Raw genomic sequence first — 19,357 nt, forward strand, 5'->3', positions numbered from 1 at the left:
AATTGGGGTGGAAAGATTTTTATACGTCACCTTCTGTGGGAAAAAAATGTCTAGGAGTAGCAGGGTCTTGTGGTGGATCTGGTCTCAGCAAGAGGAGGCTCCAAGCTGGGTGGAGAGTGGTGAGGAATGCTGGCCAAGCAGATGGACAAGAGAAACTGTAGGCAGCGGTAGGTAGCAGGGCAGTGCAGGAGCACAGGCACACCATGCCACCGGACCCTCATGGTGGGCAGCAACTGGGCATACTATCTTTACTGTAAGGCTATCTGCTCAAAAATTTATGAGAATTCATAATCATTTTGTGGTAAGCCAAAAATGTGGGTTTTTAAATTAATAATCAATAACTAAATATTATATTTTATAATGTTTTATTAATAATAACTAAAACAAAAGAACTGCCTGACTTCAGCCCTCTCACAGGTCCAAGAGAGGAAGAGGGAGGAGTTATAGCCACTTAAATACAATCACACAAAATGTGGGGACACAGGAAAAGGGAATTTTGGGAAATACTAAGGGACTTCTGGGGGATGAAGTCCAAAGGCTCAAAATCTCCATTTATACACTTGCACACAGAAGACGTTTAATAATTGTGGAGTTGAATTGCATTGTATCACTTCTTTGTTGAAGGAACTTCAGTCATTCCTTTGTAGATGAATTGAAGAAATTCAGCCTGGCATTCAGGGGTCTTCCTTTGCTATTCGTGTGCTACTATGGAAAAAGTACTGGGCTTAGCCATAGTTTGAATTATATCCCTGACATATGTTCATATGATTATGAGCAGATAACTTCCCCCTCTTTGAGCCTCATTTTTCTCAATTGTAAAATGGGTTAGCCAGTTAACAGCATTATTTTGAGTATTTTATGTAAAATGTAAACCACCTATATAAATATGGACTATTATCGTTGTTACTACTTTTTCTAGTAGTAACAAACTTATTTCCATTTAAGTGCATAATATTATAAAGATAACAATAGTCCCTCTGCCCCTGCCAGGCTGGTCTGTACAGTATTCTCAGGCATGTATTCTGTGCTTCTGATTTTCCCCATGCTCTCCTGAATTTTCTTTCTTTCTTCTGCCTCTCCATAAATTTATGTCCACCAGTCTACCAGTTGAACCAGCATGGTTCAACACTTGCCTTTCTGACCAAAATCACTAGATTTTCTTCTTCGTTTTACATTCCTGAATCTCTTGATTGTATAGACTACGATAATAATTGATACTGATAGTGCTTTAAACGTCTGTCAAGTGCTTTATATGTTATCTCATATAATTGTTATTGCAACCCTGTGACCTAAGTACTATTATTATCTTTGTTTTAAAAGCTCAGGAATTGTAGCTCAGAAAGAGTTAATGGTCACCCAGCTAGACATCTCAGAGTCTCACCTGAATTCAAAATTCTGTACTTGTCATATTTCCTTTATATCTGTATTTTGTTTTTCCAGCTCATTTATAAATTTCTGAAGGAAAAGAAATGTTTTATACTGTTTTGCTGCATGTGTGTATGTATGTAATGTATGTATGTATGTATGTATGTATGTGTGTGTGTGTGTGTGTCCTCCAAAGAATCAGATATGGTACCTTTTAGACAATGAACTCAGCTTACTAAATGATATTTGTTGACTATAGAGAAGAGCTCTTTACATTCTATATCATCCTGTATCCAGTGGAACCACTTTATCAGAGAATGAATTTGGTTCTTGAGGACTTCAACAGTGCAGATCAAGCTCTAATAGATTTACAAATCTAGAAGAGCCTAAAGTGCAAACCAGTGACAAAGACGGTGTCTGCTGCTTTAAGTACAGAAAGACGTATCACCAGAATGTTGATCACCAGGTCAACAATCTTTGTGATCATTTTGACTAATGAAACATTAAAAAATGTAAAATGGCCATGGATTGTTTCTATGAAGATATTGGCAGAGCAGAGATGACTGAGTCACATAGTTTTTAAAAGTTCATATACAAGCATTTATTTTGTTTCATTTATGGTAGATATACTTTGTTCTGACCTAGCAGATACTGGAAAAAACCTCCACTTTTAGAGGACATTCCTAGGAGTTTATTGATTGTTAACAGATGAATGTGTCCTTTGACAATATTGTACTAACATTCATTGTTGTATTTGACCAGAGTTTTGCTTCCTCTTTACTGTGTTTACTAATTTGTTTAACTAGTTTGTGTTAACTAGTTTGTATTACTTTCTTTACATTGTTTTCATCATTGTGCATATTGTACAAATATCATTTTAACTGATTGATATCCTGAATGTATAGCCTTTCTCTTAAAACCAGTGAATTGATTCTTTTGGGAGGAAGCATAGTATCATCTAATCAATTCAATAGTCAAGCACTCACTTTGTACCAGGTATTATTCTAGGCACTAGAGATACAGGGACAAAATTGGACCAGTTCATGCCCTCAAAAAACTTGTATTTTAGTCCAATGAGAAGAACACTAGATTTGAAGTCTGAGATCTGAATTCAAATACCAATTCTGACACATTTCTTATGTGGTTTGGGGCAAATTACTTTACCTTTCTGGACTTTATTTTCCTCATCTGTGTTATGAGAGAGTGGGATTAAATGTCTTTTAATTTTAGATCTATGATTTTTTAATCCTATGACTAATAATTCTACCATGCACAAAATGTAGTCCCTCTCATTAGTCTACCATTTTATTGGAATGGTGTCCTTTTCTTAGGCTTCATCTGCCATGACAGTACAGTGATGAATATTTCCTTTTTGTTCACTTATTACACTGCTTCTTGTGATTTTTTTAATGCCCCTTTTGCCAACACTACTTTCTCCTTTGAAAGTTAGCCTTTAAAGATTTTTAGGTGTGTGTAATTATTTTGATTCATGATGTCACAGATTTGGATATATGTTGTAAGGGATTCCTTTGGAATTTCATAATTAACATTGATATATTTGTAGTACAGGAATATTTTTACATGTAGTATTTTCCTATTTGATAAGCAATTTTTTGTAAGACTTCATTCAAATATTTATATTCTTTTTATACCCTTTGGAAATATTTTCATCTTTGAGAGGATTTTAATATAGTAACTGATTCTTTAAGCATTATCTTAAAAGTTTTGCTGACATATATTATTAGCAAATGTTTCTTCACATGTAGGCATATAAATAAAATTTCAAGATAGATTATTCACCTCTCTTTTAAAACACTATTACTTTCCCATACCACCACTAGAACTATATGTTTCCTTCTCCTAGACTTTTACTGTTTCCTAGAAGCATAGGAAATACACATATGCCTTAACTTCTATATTGCCAGTTTAGTGGGTTTTACCATGGTAAGGTACACATATAGCAGATATCCTGTTTATGCGTTCTATGAAAAGAAATAAAATTGTTTTACATAGTTTAGAAATGAGGGCAGTATTTGTTTGTTATAAGAAATAGTTGTTTCTTTTTTGACTGTTTCACATTTCACTGTGGGAGATGATTAAATTACTCAAGACATATTAAAACACAAATCTGCTGAAAGAGGCAGCAAAAATGGTTGCTCTTCTTTAGGCCACTAATTTGTACTGTCAGCTTGTTAAGATTAATTAAATACTGTAACTGAATATAAGAGTAGGTTTATTTTTATATGTCATACAATCACTAGTCTGTTTTATTTACTACCTAATGCCCACTTCCTTTGGACAATTATACCCTTAAGTATAATGCAATTGTTAGTTACATGGTTGCATTTTCCTATATTTTGATGTTATTTTAAAATATATATATGTATATATATACAAACAAAAGCAAAATCTTTACTTCTAGAGCAACTGAAAAATTATCTGTTCTGTTAACCTACACTTTTAATTATTTTTCCTCAAGAAATACCAACAAATGTTTATAGTTGAGGCATATGATCCTGATTGACATTTGCATGTTGTTTTTAACATCTTTAAGATAGAATTAAGAGAAATCTGTTGTATTTACGCTATACAATTTTACCTTCCTAGCATCCTTTTATCAAGAATGCCAAAGCAGTATCGATTTTAAGAGACCTGATTACAGATGCTATGGAAATAAAGGCTAAAAGACATGAAGAACAACAGAGAGAACTGGAAGAAGTGGAAGAAAATTCGGTTCGTAATTATCCATTATTTTATTTTTCTTATAAATATTGATTTTACCAAACAGTGCCCTTTACTATTCAAAATATGAATCAGTTTACCAGAATGGATTTAAGCACAATTTTTTGGGAACTGCTTAAAACAATTACCACCTGTCTTCAAATAGTTACTTAACAGGGTTTGTTAATGTCAATTAACAAAGACATGTATAAATGTATATATATGTTGCTATGATTAAATTTGGAAATATTAATAAATCTCATTCACTATCATAATCACTCTCAGTACTGAAATTTAGCATTGTTCCATGACCATAATATTATAAATTATACCACATATGTTAGTTGCTAATGGTGCTAATGCATGAAGATAGCACTGTTTTCAGAAGTAGAAGTATGACTTTATAACATAATGGTCAACAATTCAGATTGCATTAATGAGCTGGGTTATCAGTGCCAGTCACTTTTATTTGGAGTGCCTCTAGTATTCACCATTTTTAAATTTCATTAATCACTCATCCATCTGTACTGCTGTACAGATGCTGTACAGTACAGAACAGCTGTACTGCTGTTCACTCATTTCAGTTGTGTCCAACATGGGGTTTTCTTGGTAAAGATTTTAGAGTAGTTTGCATTTCCTTTTCCAGCTCAATTTACAGATGAAGAAACTGAGTCAGGGTTAAGTGACTTCCCCAGAATCACTTAGCTAGTAGTTCCAATATCTGAGGTTGGAGTTGAACTTAGATGAACTTTCCTGACTCCAGGCCTAGCACTCTATCCAGTGTTCTACCTAGCTTCTTTTTGTCTAATAGACTATTTTGTACAGGATTTGTTCTATTTTTGGCCTATTTCATTTTGGTTGACCACCCTATGCATTCTATTCACCCCTTCCTCTTCAGTTTCCATGGAACAGCAGTCATAGAGTCTTATTTATTTTTAACACATGGCAATCCAGTTTTTCCCTTAAGACCTTTATTGTTGGGGGAAGCCTTTGCAATTTGAGGCAACACACTCCATTTATAGACATTATTAATTATTAATAAGCTTTTCTTATATCCATCCCAAATTTGCTTTTTGGCAATTTCCATTGTTTGCTGCTACTTTTACCTTTGGGGACAGAGGAGAAACGGAGGGAACTAGGTTTACCCAGGAGCCAGATTGTGGCAGGCCTTAAATATCAGAGCTAGGAATTTAACCTTTATGTCTTGAGAAATTTGGACTCAGTGAAGATCCTAGAATAATGGAGGAACTTGATAATGGCATTGCATTAGTCAGTTTTCTTTGACATCAAAGCATAAAATGGGGAGTGGGGGTGAAGTCAAGATGGCAGAGAAAGTACAGGGACCCATCTGATTTCCACCAAATTGCCATCCAAAAAGCAGTGACATAATACTTCAAAATGAATTCTGGAGCAGTATAATCGACAAAAAGGCACATGGTGAACTAATTTTTCAGCTCAAAACAATTTAGAAGGCACAATGGATCTAATGCCCTGAGTGGAGGTGGAGTGTAGCACACCAGGCAGGCCCTACCAAAGTTTTGGGCACAGCTGAAGCAGTATCAGAGGCTTCCAGAACACTCAACCACAGATATTATGGGGTATTAGTCAACTGCTCAGGAGGCAATTTTTCTCCTTTCCCTTTGCTGCTCTGGATGCAAGACTGTTGTCTCATTGCCCATATATATAGAACTAGGTTGCAGCCCTGGGGCTCAGTCACAGGAGGAACAGAAGCATACACCAGCACAAATGCAGCTACAGGAGAGCAGGGGACGCTCCTCACAGTCCTAAGAGGTAAAAGAGTGGTTGGAGTTACTCACAAACTGCCTAGGCAAGAAGAGTATTATTAAACACACCTCTCCCTATATCATACTATCTTAGAAGAACTGAAAGCAAATAGATTCTCAGTACCAACTCTGAAGGCAACTGCAAGATGAACCTGAAATTTCAAACAGTGCTCCCTTCACCATACTTATAGAGCTTAACTCTAACAGTTTGTTAAATGAAAAGAAAGGAAAAGAAAAAGCAGGAAAATGAGCAAACAAAAAAGAAGAAAGAAAGAAAGAAAGAAAGAAAGAAAGAAAGAAAGAAAGAAAGAAAGAAAGAAAGAAAGAAAGAAAGAAACTCTATAAAGAAGGTTATTTTGGTTATAGCATAGACTGAAACTCAGAAGAAGACAACAAAGTCAATGCTGTTGTCTCCATAGCCTCCTAGAAGTATATGAACTACTCTCAAGTCAAAAAATGGAAGAGCTCAAAAAGGAAATCAAATAAGAGAGGTTGAAGAAAAATTGGGAAAAGAAATGAAAATGATCCAGGAAAATAATGGGAAAAAGAGTCAAAAGTTTGGTAAATGAGGCACAAAAAAAAATACTGGAAAAATTAATATCTTGAAAAACAAAATAGTCCACTTGGTAAAAGAGGCTCAAAAATCCGAAAAAAAGACAGCAGAATTGGCCAAATGGAAAACAATACATAAAAATGCACCGAGGAGGAAAAACTTCTTGAAAGACAGAATTGGCCTCTGAGGGGAAAAAGGTACAAAAATTCACCGAGCAAAAGAACTTTTTACAAAGTAGAATTGACCAAATGGAAAAGGAGACACAAAAGCTGGCTCAAGAAAATCATGTATTAAAAATTAGAATTGGGCAAGAGGAAGCTAATGACTCTAAGACATCAAAGACAAAACAAAACCAAAAGAATGAAAAAATAGAAGAAAATGTGAAATATCTCATGGAAAAAACAATTGACCTAGAAAATAAATTCAGGAGAGATAATTTAGGAATTATTGGACTGCCTGAAGCCATTATTAAAAAAATAGCTTAGTCATTATCTGTCAAGAAAAATTGCCCTGACATCTTAGAACCACAGGTAAAGAATCCACTGATTCACCTCCTGAAAAAAAAATCCCCAAAGGATAACTTCCAGGAATATTATGGCCAAATTCCCAAACTCCCAGGTTAAGGGGAAAATATCGCAAGTAGACAAAAATAAATAATTCAGATATGAGAAGACATAGTCAGGCTAAAACAAGACTTTGTAGATTCTACATTAAAGGATAGGAGTGCCTGGAGTATACTATTGCAAGGGACAGGAGCTAGGACTTCAACCCAAAAATCCTTTTTATTTACTTGAGCATAATCTTTTAGAAGAAATGGGTATTCAATGTAATAGGGAATTTCGAACATTCCTGATAAAAAGATCAGAGCTGAATGGAAAATTTGACTCTTAAAAAAGACTCAGGAGAATCATAAAAAGGTAAACAGGAAAGAGAAATCAAAAGACATTCAATGAAATTAAACTGTGTATATCTCTACATGGGGAAATGATTCTTGTGACATCAAATAACTTTGTCATTATTAGGCCAATTAGAAGGAATATACATAGTGGGTAAGGGTGTGACTTGAATATGATGGGATGATATAAAATGTTTTTAAAATTAAGGCATGAGAAAGAGGAATGCTCTAGGAGAAAGGAGAAAGGAAAAATAGAATGAGGTGAATTATTACATAAGAGAAGCAAGAAAGAGCATTGACAGTGGAGAGGAAGATGGTGGAGGTGGGGAAGAGAAAATGTGAATTTACTATCAACAGAATTGGCTCAGTGGTGGAAGAACACACATAATCATTTGGGTATGGAAAGCTATTTTACCCTTCAGTAAAACAGGAGCAGATGGGTATAAGAAAAGGAGGGGTATGGTAAGGAAAAGATGGCAAATTGGGGAAAGTGGAGGTCAAAAACTAAATGGGATTGAAAGTAATACACAGTAATTATAATGGTGCAAAGAAAATTACAAGTTTCTCTTAAAGGCTTCATTTTTCAAATTTTCAAATACATAGAGAAATGAGTTGAATATATTAGAATACAAGTCATTTCACAATTAATAAAAGAATATGAACAGACAGTTCTCAAAGTAATTAAAAGTCTCTGTATTCATGTAAAAAATGCTCTAAATCACTATTGTTTAGAGAAAAGTGAATTAAAACAACTTTGAGATACTACCTTGCACCTATAAGATTGGCAGATTATGACAGAAAAGGAAAATTACAAAACTTGTAGGGATTTGGGAAAGCTAGAACACTAATATACTGTTAGTGGTGTTGTGAACTGATTCCACCATTCCAAAGAGTACATATCCTTTGACTCATCAATACCATTACTATCCCAAAGAGATAAAGAAAAAAGGCAGGGGAAGGGGAGGACCTATATGTACCAAAATATTTAGAGGAGCAAAGACTTAGAAAGCGAAGGGATACTAATCAATTGGTCAATGGCTGAATAAGTTATAGGATATGCAATGGAATACTATTATACTATAAGAAATGACAAGCAAGAAGAGCTCAGAAAACCTGAAGCTCACAAACTGAAGCAGAGTGAAATAATCAGAATTAGAACATTGTACAACAATGACAGGAATACTTTACAATAAATAACTGTACATAACAGCCCTTCTCAGAAATACAGTGGTCCAAAACTATCCCAAAGAACTCATGATAAAAAAAAAATCCATCTGCTTCCAGAGAAAAAGAATTGAGTCTAAATCCAAGCAAGCTATTTTTACTTTCTTGATTTTTTTTCTATTTGAGTTTCTTTCCACAAAAGGATTAATATAGGAAAATGTTTTACACGATTGCACATATAAAATCTATGAGACTGCTTACTATCTTAAGGGGGGTTGGAGGGAAGAAGAGAATTCAAAAATAAATATTCTTTGAAAAATGTTGGAAACTTTTTATATGCAATTGGGGGGAAATTAAATTAAAATTGTAGAAAAGAAGTATAAAATGAATTTGAGATGGAAATAAATTGAATAATAATGGGATCAACGATCCAATTGGGTTTGGAAGCAGAAAGACCCATTAAGTTATTACAGTAGACAAGACAAGAAGATAAAAAGCTCTGAACTAAGGTGGTTCTAGCTTCTATGGTGAATAAAGGGATTTGAACTTGGGAGATATTTAAGAGGTACAATCAGCAAAATTTTTGGTAATTGATGCAATATGGGGATAAAGAAGATAGTTAAGGTTGTAAGCCCAAGTGCTTGGGGGAATAGTGATGCTGTTTACAGAGATGCCAAAGTGTTATGTATCATAAAGTAATTCTAATATAAAGTAAAGAAGAGGTGAGTCAAAGATAACACCAAAGCTGAGACATGAAAGACTGAGTGAATGTTGATGTCAATGATAAAAATAGTGAATAGAGAAAGAGAATCAGAGTTATTTTAGGTGGAATGGGGATGGAGGTTGGGAAGGATTATATGCTTGGTGCTTGGTCAGGACATGTTAAATATATATACTACCCCACTGGGTGGAGTTATTATGTAATAAGGAAAAAAGAAAGGGAGGGAGTGCCAGAGGAAGGAAGGAAGGAATGAAGGTTTGTCATGGGGAAAGTGACAAAATTTACTTTTTGCTAAGGAGACACAAAGCTATCTACTCAGCTAGCTGTCCCAGGAAAGTAAAGAAAGGAGAATGTGAGAAATAGGAGAACAAAAGAGAGGGGAGGAATCACAAGGCCTAGATAATGAATCTGGAGTAATGACTACCTGTAAACTCTTCTTTGTATCAATATAAATATTCAATATGCCTCATTTCTTCTGGTATAGATTGCAATGCTATTGGCAAAGATGGCAGAAAATAGGATAGTCATTGTTAGAGAAGTTAAAGGAAGATAGGCACATTAGTGCATTGTTGATGGAACTGTGAATTAGACTGACCATCTTGGAGTGCAATTTGGAACTATGTAAATAAACTAACTAAAATGTCCTTACGCTTTGACTACAAAACAGCATTGGTAATAAAGCCATCTTGAGTACTAGATAGAATAACAGTACTTTTTTGTAGAAACAGAGAATCAGAAACAAAGTAAATGCCCATTATTGAGGAATGACTATCCAAATTGTACTATATGAACACAGTGGAATATTACTGTGTTGTAAAAAAATCAATGAATATGATAAATATGGAGAAGAATGAAGAGTTATATGATTTGATGCAGAATGAAGTAAGCTGAACCAAGATAATAATAGATATGACTAATGTAGACAGAACCACCACAAGACAAACACAAATGTTGCAAAATGACAAAAAACAAATATGATGACCCCAAAGAAAGAGTTGAGACATCCCTATCTATTCCCTTGCAGAGGAGTGGAAGATTCATGAATATGCAACATTTCATTTGTTTTATTCTTTTTGATGTATTAATTAGTTTTGCTGATTTTTCCCCCTGCATTTTCTATTTTAAAATATTGTTATATGGAGTGATTTTCTGGGAAGAAGGAAGGACACTGGCAGAAATTATGATGATATAAAAGACTAAAGGGCAGTTGGTAGCACAGTAGATTGCTAAACCTGGAGTCAGAAAGATCTGAGTTCAAATTTGATCTCACACACTAATTATATGACCTTGGACAAGTCACTTCACCCTATTTGCCTCAGTTTCTTCATCTGTAAAATGAGCTGGGTAAGCAAATGGCAAACCACTTTAGTAACTTTGTGTCAAGAAAACCCCAAATACAGTCACAGAGTTGGCTGTGACTAAAACTACTGAACATGCAATAACAACACCATCACTAAAGATAACGTTTTTTAAAACAAACAAAAAAAATACTGTATTTGAGCAACAACAACCAAAAACGTTTGAGAACTCTTGGTTAAGATCTAGTATACTTGAGAGTCTTGGAGGAGGAGGAGAATGCTGGGACATGGGTCTTGCTTTCTCTAGTAGGGAGAATTCCTGAATGAGGAAATCCCTCCACTGATGCAGGTTGGCATTTTCTCCTAAACAGCTGTAGAGAGTTGTCTGATACAAAGAGGCCAAGTGAGAACACAGCCATCAATGTGGCAAATGTGAACCCTGGTTCAAGGCCAGCTGTTTCCATCACACCACACTGCTAATAGAGCTTCTTTAAACTTTAAAAAATATATAAATTCTATAATGTTCAACTAAAACAGTAAGTCAGAGAAATATACACAAGGGACAAAATCTTCCTTCAGTATCTTGACAGGCCGAACTAAACAAAATAAACAACAAATGAAAAAACAGTGTTCAGTTTTTTTTTTTTGCAGTTCTACATGATATTCTTCTCCCACCTTTGCTTTCTTTCTCTTCCTGGCCAGGGTATATACACTTCAGGTCAGCTGATTTCACTCGGCATCATCTCCTTAGTATCTGTCCACATTTCCACATGTCATTTCCTCATGTGCTTTGTATTTATTTTTCCTCAAGGAACTTTTTAATGTTTCCTTTCATGCCTCATAGGTGAAGTGTCTGTAATTTCATGAGTGTGCAGAATTAGAAGGGGAAAACATCCTCCACCAGTACAAACTCAGCCCTTCTGTGACAGTAGATAAGTTAGAAGGCACAAAAGGCTGGAATGACCACAAAGCAAAGTCACCTAGCTGGTGCCAGAGGCAGGACGGAACCCAGGTTTCCACTATCCTCATGTTGCTTCTTTTATACCTCATAGATACAATAATAGCAATGATAGTAATAGTAATTCACATTTATATAACACTTTAAGATTTTCATTTAGAAATAGAAGTAGCTTTAAAGACCATCTATTCCAATTCCAGTTTTTTACCTGTGGGGAAATGAGGTTCTGAAAGTAGTCATTCATAGCACATAGAATTAGATTATACTTTCAGATAAAATCAGGTAATAGATAAAATTCCTTTGAAAAACAGAAGTTTTTAAGATAAAACTAATTCTATATTCTGGGAGATATGCTACAGGAAAAAATGTTTTTCTTGACCTAACTACAGCAGATCTTTGGTTTCATCCCATGTATTAGTCCCTAGTTATTTCAAAGTACTGAATAATATCTTGTCAATATACTCCCTATGATGATGCAGATTATAAATCCTTATTCCCTAGTAAAGAGTCTTCATAAATTGTTATGGCCAAAAATATTAATCATTTAATGTCCAGACTTCTGAACTTTGAATGATGGAAATACAGTCTGTTGCCAGGCCTATATACTCCAAGCCTTTCCAGTCTGGCCTCTACTAAACTTTATTTTATACCACACTCCTTAACAAATTCTGTGTTCCAGCCAAATTGGACTAGTAGCATTTCTCCAGGCATGATACTCTCTTTTTTGCCTCCATGTTTTTTACTAAGCCTGTCCAATGACCAAAATGTATACTCCATTTTCATCTCTACCTCTCAGAATCTTCTAAAGAAGGGCTCAGCTTAATTTCTTCTGTAAGCAGTCTCCCCCCAATTGTTAGTTCTTTATCTCTGCTAAATTTTCCATTTGCCTTTTTTTGTGCCTCTGTGACTTGTGTATATGTTCAGTAAAATATAGTATTCTTCAAGGAAAGGATTTTTGTTTTGACCTTGTGCCCCCAATGCCTTGTACATAGAAGGTACATAATAATTGTGGGATTGTATTGAATTGCCAGAGATAACATTCCTTTGGTACTTAGCCTTTAGGAACCTAGCATCACCTCTTACTCCAGTGAGATATTCAAAAAGGACTTTGTAATATAAGAAATGTGTTGATTAACTAATTGTATTGTAAGCAAGGAGAGGAAAACTGAACTGAATATAAACACTTGACATTTGTTTTGGTCCTTCATTGGATAACAATTCCTCTATCCCTCTTCACCTCTCATGGTCTAACAACCCAAATAAAAACTATTAAAATTTTCTACCTAAACCACACATCTAAAGATCTGGTAATATAAAGGACATCATATTTACTATAGAGAATTACACTTACTATAGACAGTCTTGGCATCAGCCTTTTTTATCTCTGAATCATACAGAGTGAGAATGAGATTTTAATAATGTATACAATTTAACAAAATTCCATGAGAGTAAAACAATTTGTTTTCTGTGACTGGATTTCTGTGGTTTTCTGTGACTGGATTTCACCTTTATTTAATGATGATTTTTTGGCTCAGAAACTATTATTACAAACAAATTTCTTACTAGATTCATAAATTTATAACTAGAAGAGACCTTAGAGGTAATCAAATTTAGCCTCCATCATTTTACACATGAGAAAACTGAGACCCAGAGAGGTTAAGTGTTTTGTATTGCCTAAGGTCACATCAAGTAGGAAGTACCTGAGCCAGGATTCAAAACTAGGGACTCTGACTCCAAATTCCTTTATATCACACAACAGTTAGACATGTATTCCTTTAAATTCCCTGATAGTATCATATTTCTATTTTCTTTTAAGTACAAAATTCACTGAGGAAAAACATGTTTTCTTGCTTCTTAAAAATATATGTATATTAGAAGAGGTAATCTTTCTTACAGAACTTTAAAAAAAACAAAACTTTCATTCGCTTTTGCATATAATCCAAACAAATTTCAATACAGTTTTATAATCTTAACTTACATGTGAGAAATAAGTTAATATAATCTTTGGCTTGCCTACTACTCTTGTACTTCTAGCCAGTAATTCTTGTTAATTATTGAAATAACAAGGAACACATGTTGCTTTAAAAAAAAAAGAGTCAATTCTTTAATTATCAAGATATTTTACTTTAGTGAGAGTATCTGAGATTAAAGTAGGAAAATATTAGAGTAATAAAAAGACATCTTATTTTAAACAAATAATAAACCACTTCCACCTTATATAGGGGGAAAGATAGAATAGTATTGGAGTAAACTACAGGAAATAGCAATTAAGGAATTATCACCACGAGGGTCTATCTCTTAGTCATTGCTAGCAATTTTCTTGCCAGAGACTTTTTTAAATGGCTGCCCCTTCACCTGAAATATGGTCATCTACTTGAGAGATAGTAGACTTCAGAAAGGGCTAAGGAACAGATGATATGGTGTTTGTTGCTTGACAACTCCAGGATAAATGCCAGGAGTAGAACAGTTATACAATGTTCATCAATCTGACTAAGATCTTTGATACTGTCAGTCATGAGAGCTTGTGGAAGAACAGGCAAAATATGGTTACCCAGAGAAATTCATCAGCCAGTTCCATGATGGTATATTTGCATAGATAATGGAGGATGCTCTTGAGCTTTCCCAATTACCTGTAGTGTGAAGTAGGGCTATTTGCTTTTAGCACGATGCTCTCAGTAATGCTGTTTGATGCCTTCAACGAGGACAAAAATGACATCAAGGTCAGCTATCACACTGATGGTAAAGTATTTTAACTTGAAAAGGCCAAGACTAAAGTGGAGGGACAGTTGTTTAGTAACTTTTTGTTCACCCATGATTATGCTATTAATGCAACCTCTGAGGCTATGTGACAGAATGCAGATTGATTCTCTGCTACTTGTGCTAATTTTAATGTGAAAGAAAACACCAAGAAAACATGTTCTCCAGCAACCAGCACACCACCATCTGTACTTGAAATCAATAGAGAAATTTTGAATGCTGTAAATAAGATCATTTACCTTGGCAATATACTTTGCAAGGATGTACACATAGATGAGATTTAAGAGGTTGATACATGCTTTGCCAGAACTAGCTTAGCATTTAGGAGACTTTGGAGGAAACTGGGAGGGAAGAGATATTGGGCTGCCTTCTAAAATACGCCTATAGGAAACCTGGACAATCTTATTAGTGCCATGCCAGGAAACTGAACCACTTCTATTTGAGTTGTCTTAGGAAGATTCTGAAGATCACTTGGCAAGATAAGGTACCAGACACTGAGGTCCTTTCTTGATCAGAATTGCCAAGCATTCAAACTCTTCTGTGAAGAGTGCAACTCTAATGGATTGGTCATGTTGTTCAAATACCAAAGGCACATATGCTTAACAGACTTTTATGGAGCACCCACACAAGGCAAACACTCACTAAAACATCATGAGAAGTGATGCAATAATTAATGCAAAGGACTCTGAAGAATTTTGGTATCAATTGTGAGACATGGGAGAGACTGGCACAGGACCATGCCCACATGAAAGAAGGTGCTGTTCTTTGTGAGCAAAACAGAATGGAAGTAGCTCAAGAGAAACGAGATGAAAAATTTTAGACATCTCCCTTCCAAATGTTCATTCAAGATCCTTGTACCTGACCTGTGGTAGAAGCTTCCAAGCTTATATTGGTCTGATGAGCCACAGTTCAACACACTATACATTGAGCCCCAAATAATGATGGCATTTTGGGGCCTCTTTAAATGCAAAGGACAACAGCCAACTATTATGGATGAATATAGGGCAAAAAGTAATTTTAAATAACTTAGCTTAAAAAATAATTTTCAATTCAATTTAGCATATATTAAATATCTAATGTTAGTAATGTATGGTGCTAGAGATTAGGGATATAAGGACAAAAATAAGATACTATGTATTTTCAAGGGGAGTGGTGAGAAGGAAGGGAATATAGCATATCAAGTAAATTCCAAGGATAAATTTGAAGATAAATTAATCACAAGGAATTTTAGGAGAAAAATATACTAACCACTTGGTGAAGGGCAAGGTAAAGATCATGAAATACCTCAGGGAGGGATGGTACCTAAGATGAGGTTGGCAAGGCTGGTGATTCTAAGGGGCGGAGGAGAAGAGGGAGTTCTTTGCACACATGAAGAACAGTCTCATATAGTCACAAAAAGATGAGGAATGACATATTCCATTCAAGCAACAATTAGTTTGCTAATTTGGCTAGAAAATACAGTGCCTAAAGATAGGTAGAATGAAATAAGAAAGGTAAGTGGAAGCCAGAGTACAAGGTTTTGAATGCCAGACTGAAGAGGTTGTATTTAGTTGCTAGTGTCAGTAGGGAACTAACAGAGAATTTGAAGTAGGAGATTGAAATGGAGATATCTGTGTTTTAATAATGTCAACAGAGCACCTAAGTGGAGGATGGATTGAAGAAGGAATGATTCCAGAAAGAGAGAGATCAGATAAGAGGTTATAACAGGTTGGGTGAGAGGTGATAAGAATTTAAATTTATATAGAACTTGTTTGAATCAGGAGAGGAGACAGAAGTGAATCAAAACAGAGTTTTAGAATCAATAAGACCTAGTAATGATTAAATATAAAATGTGGGAGAAAATAAAGAATTGAGGATGACTGCAAAAAGTTGCAAATCTGAATGACTGGAAGGATAGTTGTGTCCTCCCCAGAAATAAATAAGACGACTTGGAAGAAAATGAGTTCCATTTTAAACTCATTGAGTTTGAGATATCAGTGTCAATTCAAATTCATGTGGAAATATCCAGCAGACAGGTGGCAGTGAAGTACTGGCTGGAATTTGGGAGAGTGTGTAGGGCTGAATGTATTGATCTGGAAGTCATCTGCATAGAAATGATAAACCAATGGGAGCTATGGAATCTCTAAGTGAAAGAGGAGAGAGAAGAGAACCTAGGACTGAGTTTAGGTGAACATCCATGCTTAGTAGGTGAGAGATGGGAGATGAACTATTAGAGGAAACTTAAGGGGAGCTGTCAGGGAGATAGGAGAGCCAATAACACATTAACCTAAAGAGTGAATAGGAGGATAGCATAGAATCATTGACATCGAATTGGAAGAGATCTCAGAGCTCATTTAATCCTACCCTTTAATTTTACTTATGAGGAAACAGGCCCAGAGAAGGGAAGTGATTTGCTAGAGGTCACACAGTAGTAGTAAAGCATCAACAACAGTGTCAGAAGTTGCAGAGGATCAAGAAAAGGCTGTCACTTTTAGCATTTTGGAGATTTTGGCCACCTTGTTAGGTAATAATTTCAATTGAATAATAAGTTGGAAACCAGACTGCAAGGGAAAACTAAGACTGAAATGTATATTACTAAATCAGTCAGTAATTCAAAAAGCATCTTGTTTTCTGTTGGTGGGGATGATCTCTGTGGATTATTAAATACACTGTTGTGTATGGTTGCTTTTCGGTTATCTTAATTGTTTTGAGGGAGTAGTTAGTGTGTGTGTTAGGGATATATTGGGAAATTACTAACATTAAAATTTTTTTAAAAAAATTAAAGAGGGGGCTCCTGGATAGCTCAGTGAATTGAGAGCCAGACTCAGAAATAGGAGGTTCTGAGTTCAAATCTGGCCTCAGACACTTCCTAGCTGTGTGACCCCAGGGAAGTCACTTAACCCCTATTGCCTAGCCTTTACCACTCTTCTGTCTTAGAACCAGTATTGGGTTTAAAAAAAAATTTTTTTAAGAGCAAAAAAAATGAGAGGGACATTAGAAAAGGAAGGCAATGAATATAGAAAACTTTTCCTAGGTATTTTATCTGTGAAAGGAAGCAATATAATAGATTTAGAGCTGGGAAGAACTTTAAAGGACATTCCCTATTTTCCAGAAAAGCATACTAAGACCCAGAGAAGTTAAGTGGTTTATCCTAAATCTTACCAGGTATTAATTGTCAGAGGCAGAATTTTCAAATCCTTTAAAGCTAATTTGGTTTCCACTTTACTATGATGACTATAGGACAACAGTTAGCAACAGTAACTACATAATAAATAGCAATTATTCCTAGCACAGTCGACCACAGTATTAGTTGTAACATGTTTCCCGTTAGATCTTTTCTAGGCTCTAACTTCTAGGAATTAACAGTTAGAAAATGGTTGTAGTCCCAACAAGCTTTGCTTCCTGCTAGATAGGATTCAAGATGGCTAGATCCTATTGCTGACAGCCCTACCACAGCCTCCCTTTTACAATAGACTCTCTCCCTCAGTATCATAACTGACCAGAGTGGCAGTTGGTAACTGACTTGTTCCCCTTCCCCCCCCCCCCCCCAGGAATCAAGATATTTTGATCCTGTGTGGAAACTGCTAGACAGAGTCAGTGACAAAGGCTACTAGTCTCAGGAGTTATAATTAACAAACTTCACAACTGACAGTTGACAGTTGGTGACAGTCACTAAAGGGTTTTTTTTAATGGGGTCCTTTCAAATCCGGGGTGCCATCTGTTTAAAAAAAAATTTAAAGGAAGTTTTGTGCCCCGAATGGAAGCTTGGACTTTCAGTATGGAGGGGGGAAAGAAAAAAAACATCCTTCCACAAAGTGGGGTTCAGGGGAGACAACAGATGTAAGAGGTTGGCTCAGAGAGAGGAGAGGGGGTTTGAAGATTTTCCCCCTTCTGCCTTCCCTCCTTACCTAAAGCTGCTCTCCCCAATTCGCTCTTATCCCTCTTGTACCCCCTCCACTACTTGAGACCAAAAGGTCGCCCCTTGATCCATTCACTCACACTCAGCTTGGGGAACAGATAACTTTTAATGTTAACTCAATCAGGTAATACAAAAGGGATAACAGGCAGGGAAGAATGAGAAAAGGAAAGTGGGGAAAAGGGGGTCCCTGTCTCTATCTAAATCCTTTTCCCTCCCTCCTTGAGTTTGGGGGGAACTCAGACCGTGGCAGCCTGAGGCCCTTGAGAGAAAGTCAGGTTGACTCATGCCTGGGCAAGAGGAGCTGAGGTAAAGTCTGCTCAGGTTTCTCTTCAGAAGTCCCTTCAATTGGGAAGTGTTGGGGGGGATAGATTTCCAGTCACCATTAGGAAAAGTGGGTAACCCTCAGGAGAAAGTCTTTTTCCCAACTTCTTTCTTTGGCTTCTCAAGACTGAGAGACCCTCACTGCTGTCCTCGCCAGAGTCTTCGCCACCTTTCCAGATTCCAAACTCCTGGGGCCCCTCCCCCAATGAGGTGATCAATTTCACATACTCTTCAGTCTGGCACTTTTTCTTTAGTGCCAGCCTCTGTCACATAGGGTAATAGTTAGAAGTCAAGTGAAGCTTTTTAACAGAAGATATGTGTATATTTATTTGGATCAGATAGGGAGCCACTGTACAAAGAGTTTGAATCTGAGAGAAAGTAGGGAATGATTGATGGGGCAAACTTTTGGAGCAGAGGTGAAGTGATGGATAAGGAGTGAAAGCATAAGGAAAAGAATTGGCCTTGGTAATGAAATGAATCACCTTTTCCTCAGACTTTACTTAGCAAAAAAGCAGATGGGGGGAAGCCAGGTGGCTCAGTGGATTGAGAGTCAGGCCTAGAGATGGGAGGTCCTAGGTTCAAATCTGGCCTCAGACACTTCCCAGCTGTGTGACCCTGGGAAAGTCACTTGACCCCCATTGCCTAGCCCTTACCACTCTTCTGCCATGGAGCCAATACACAGTATTGACTTATAGGATCCACCAGCAGTTTCTATATAATGAACCTGTGGGTGGTGACCTGAGAAGGAGACTGGAGGCTAGAAGAATATGGATGAATAGATAATGCAGTTAGAGGGAGAGGTGCAGGAATAAAGACTCAGAGACAACAAGTTAAAGGGGAGTTGTGAGCTCCATTAATACCTCTCTAGAAGAAGATAACAAGTGGAGAAATTATAAATATGAGAAACAAGAGAACATGTGGG

The 19,357-nt window shown here is 36.1% G+C and overlaps 1 protein-coding gene across 7 annotated transcripts in view; it reads left to right on the forward strand.

The window, feature by feature from the left end:
- Positions 1–19,357, forward strand: part of STK3 (serine/threonine kinase 3) — a 540,259-nt gene that overhangs the window by 351,489 nt on the left and 169,413 nt on the right. For all 7 annotated transcript variants that reach the window (XR_008917553.1, XM_056823277.1, XM_056823275.1 and 4 more), the window contains one exon: positions 3,973–4,098. Coding sequence is in view for 6 of the 7 variants with exons in the window: in XM_056823277.1 (XP_056679255.1) it covers positions 3,973–4,098 (126 nt within the window). In the remaining variant the exon portion in view is untranslated. The remainder of the gene's footprint in view (positions 1–3,972; positions 4,099–19,357) is intronic.

This window comes from Monodelphis domestica, chromosome 3 (genome assembly GCF_027887165.1).
Source record: "Monodelphis domestica isolate mMonDom1 chromosome 3, mMonDom1.pri, whole genome shotgun sequence".
Taxonomy (NCBI): Eukaryota; Metazoa; Chordata; class Mammalia; order Didelphimorphia; family Didelphidae; genus Monodelphis; species Monodelphis domestica.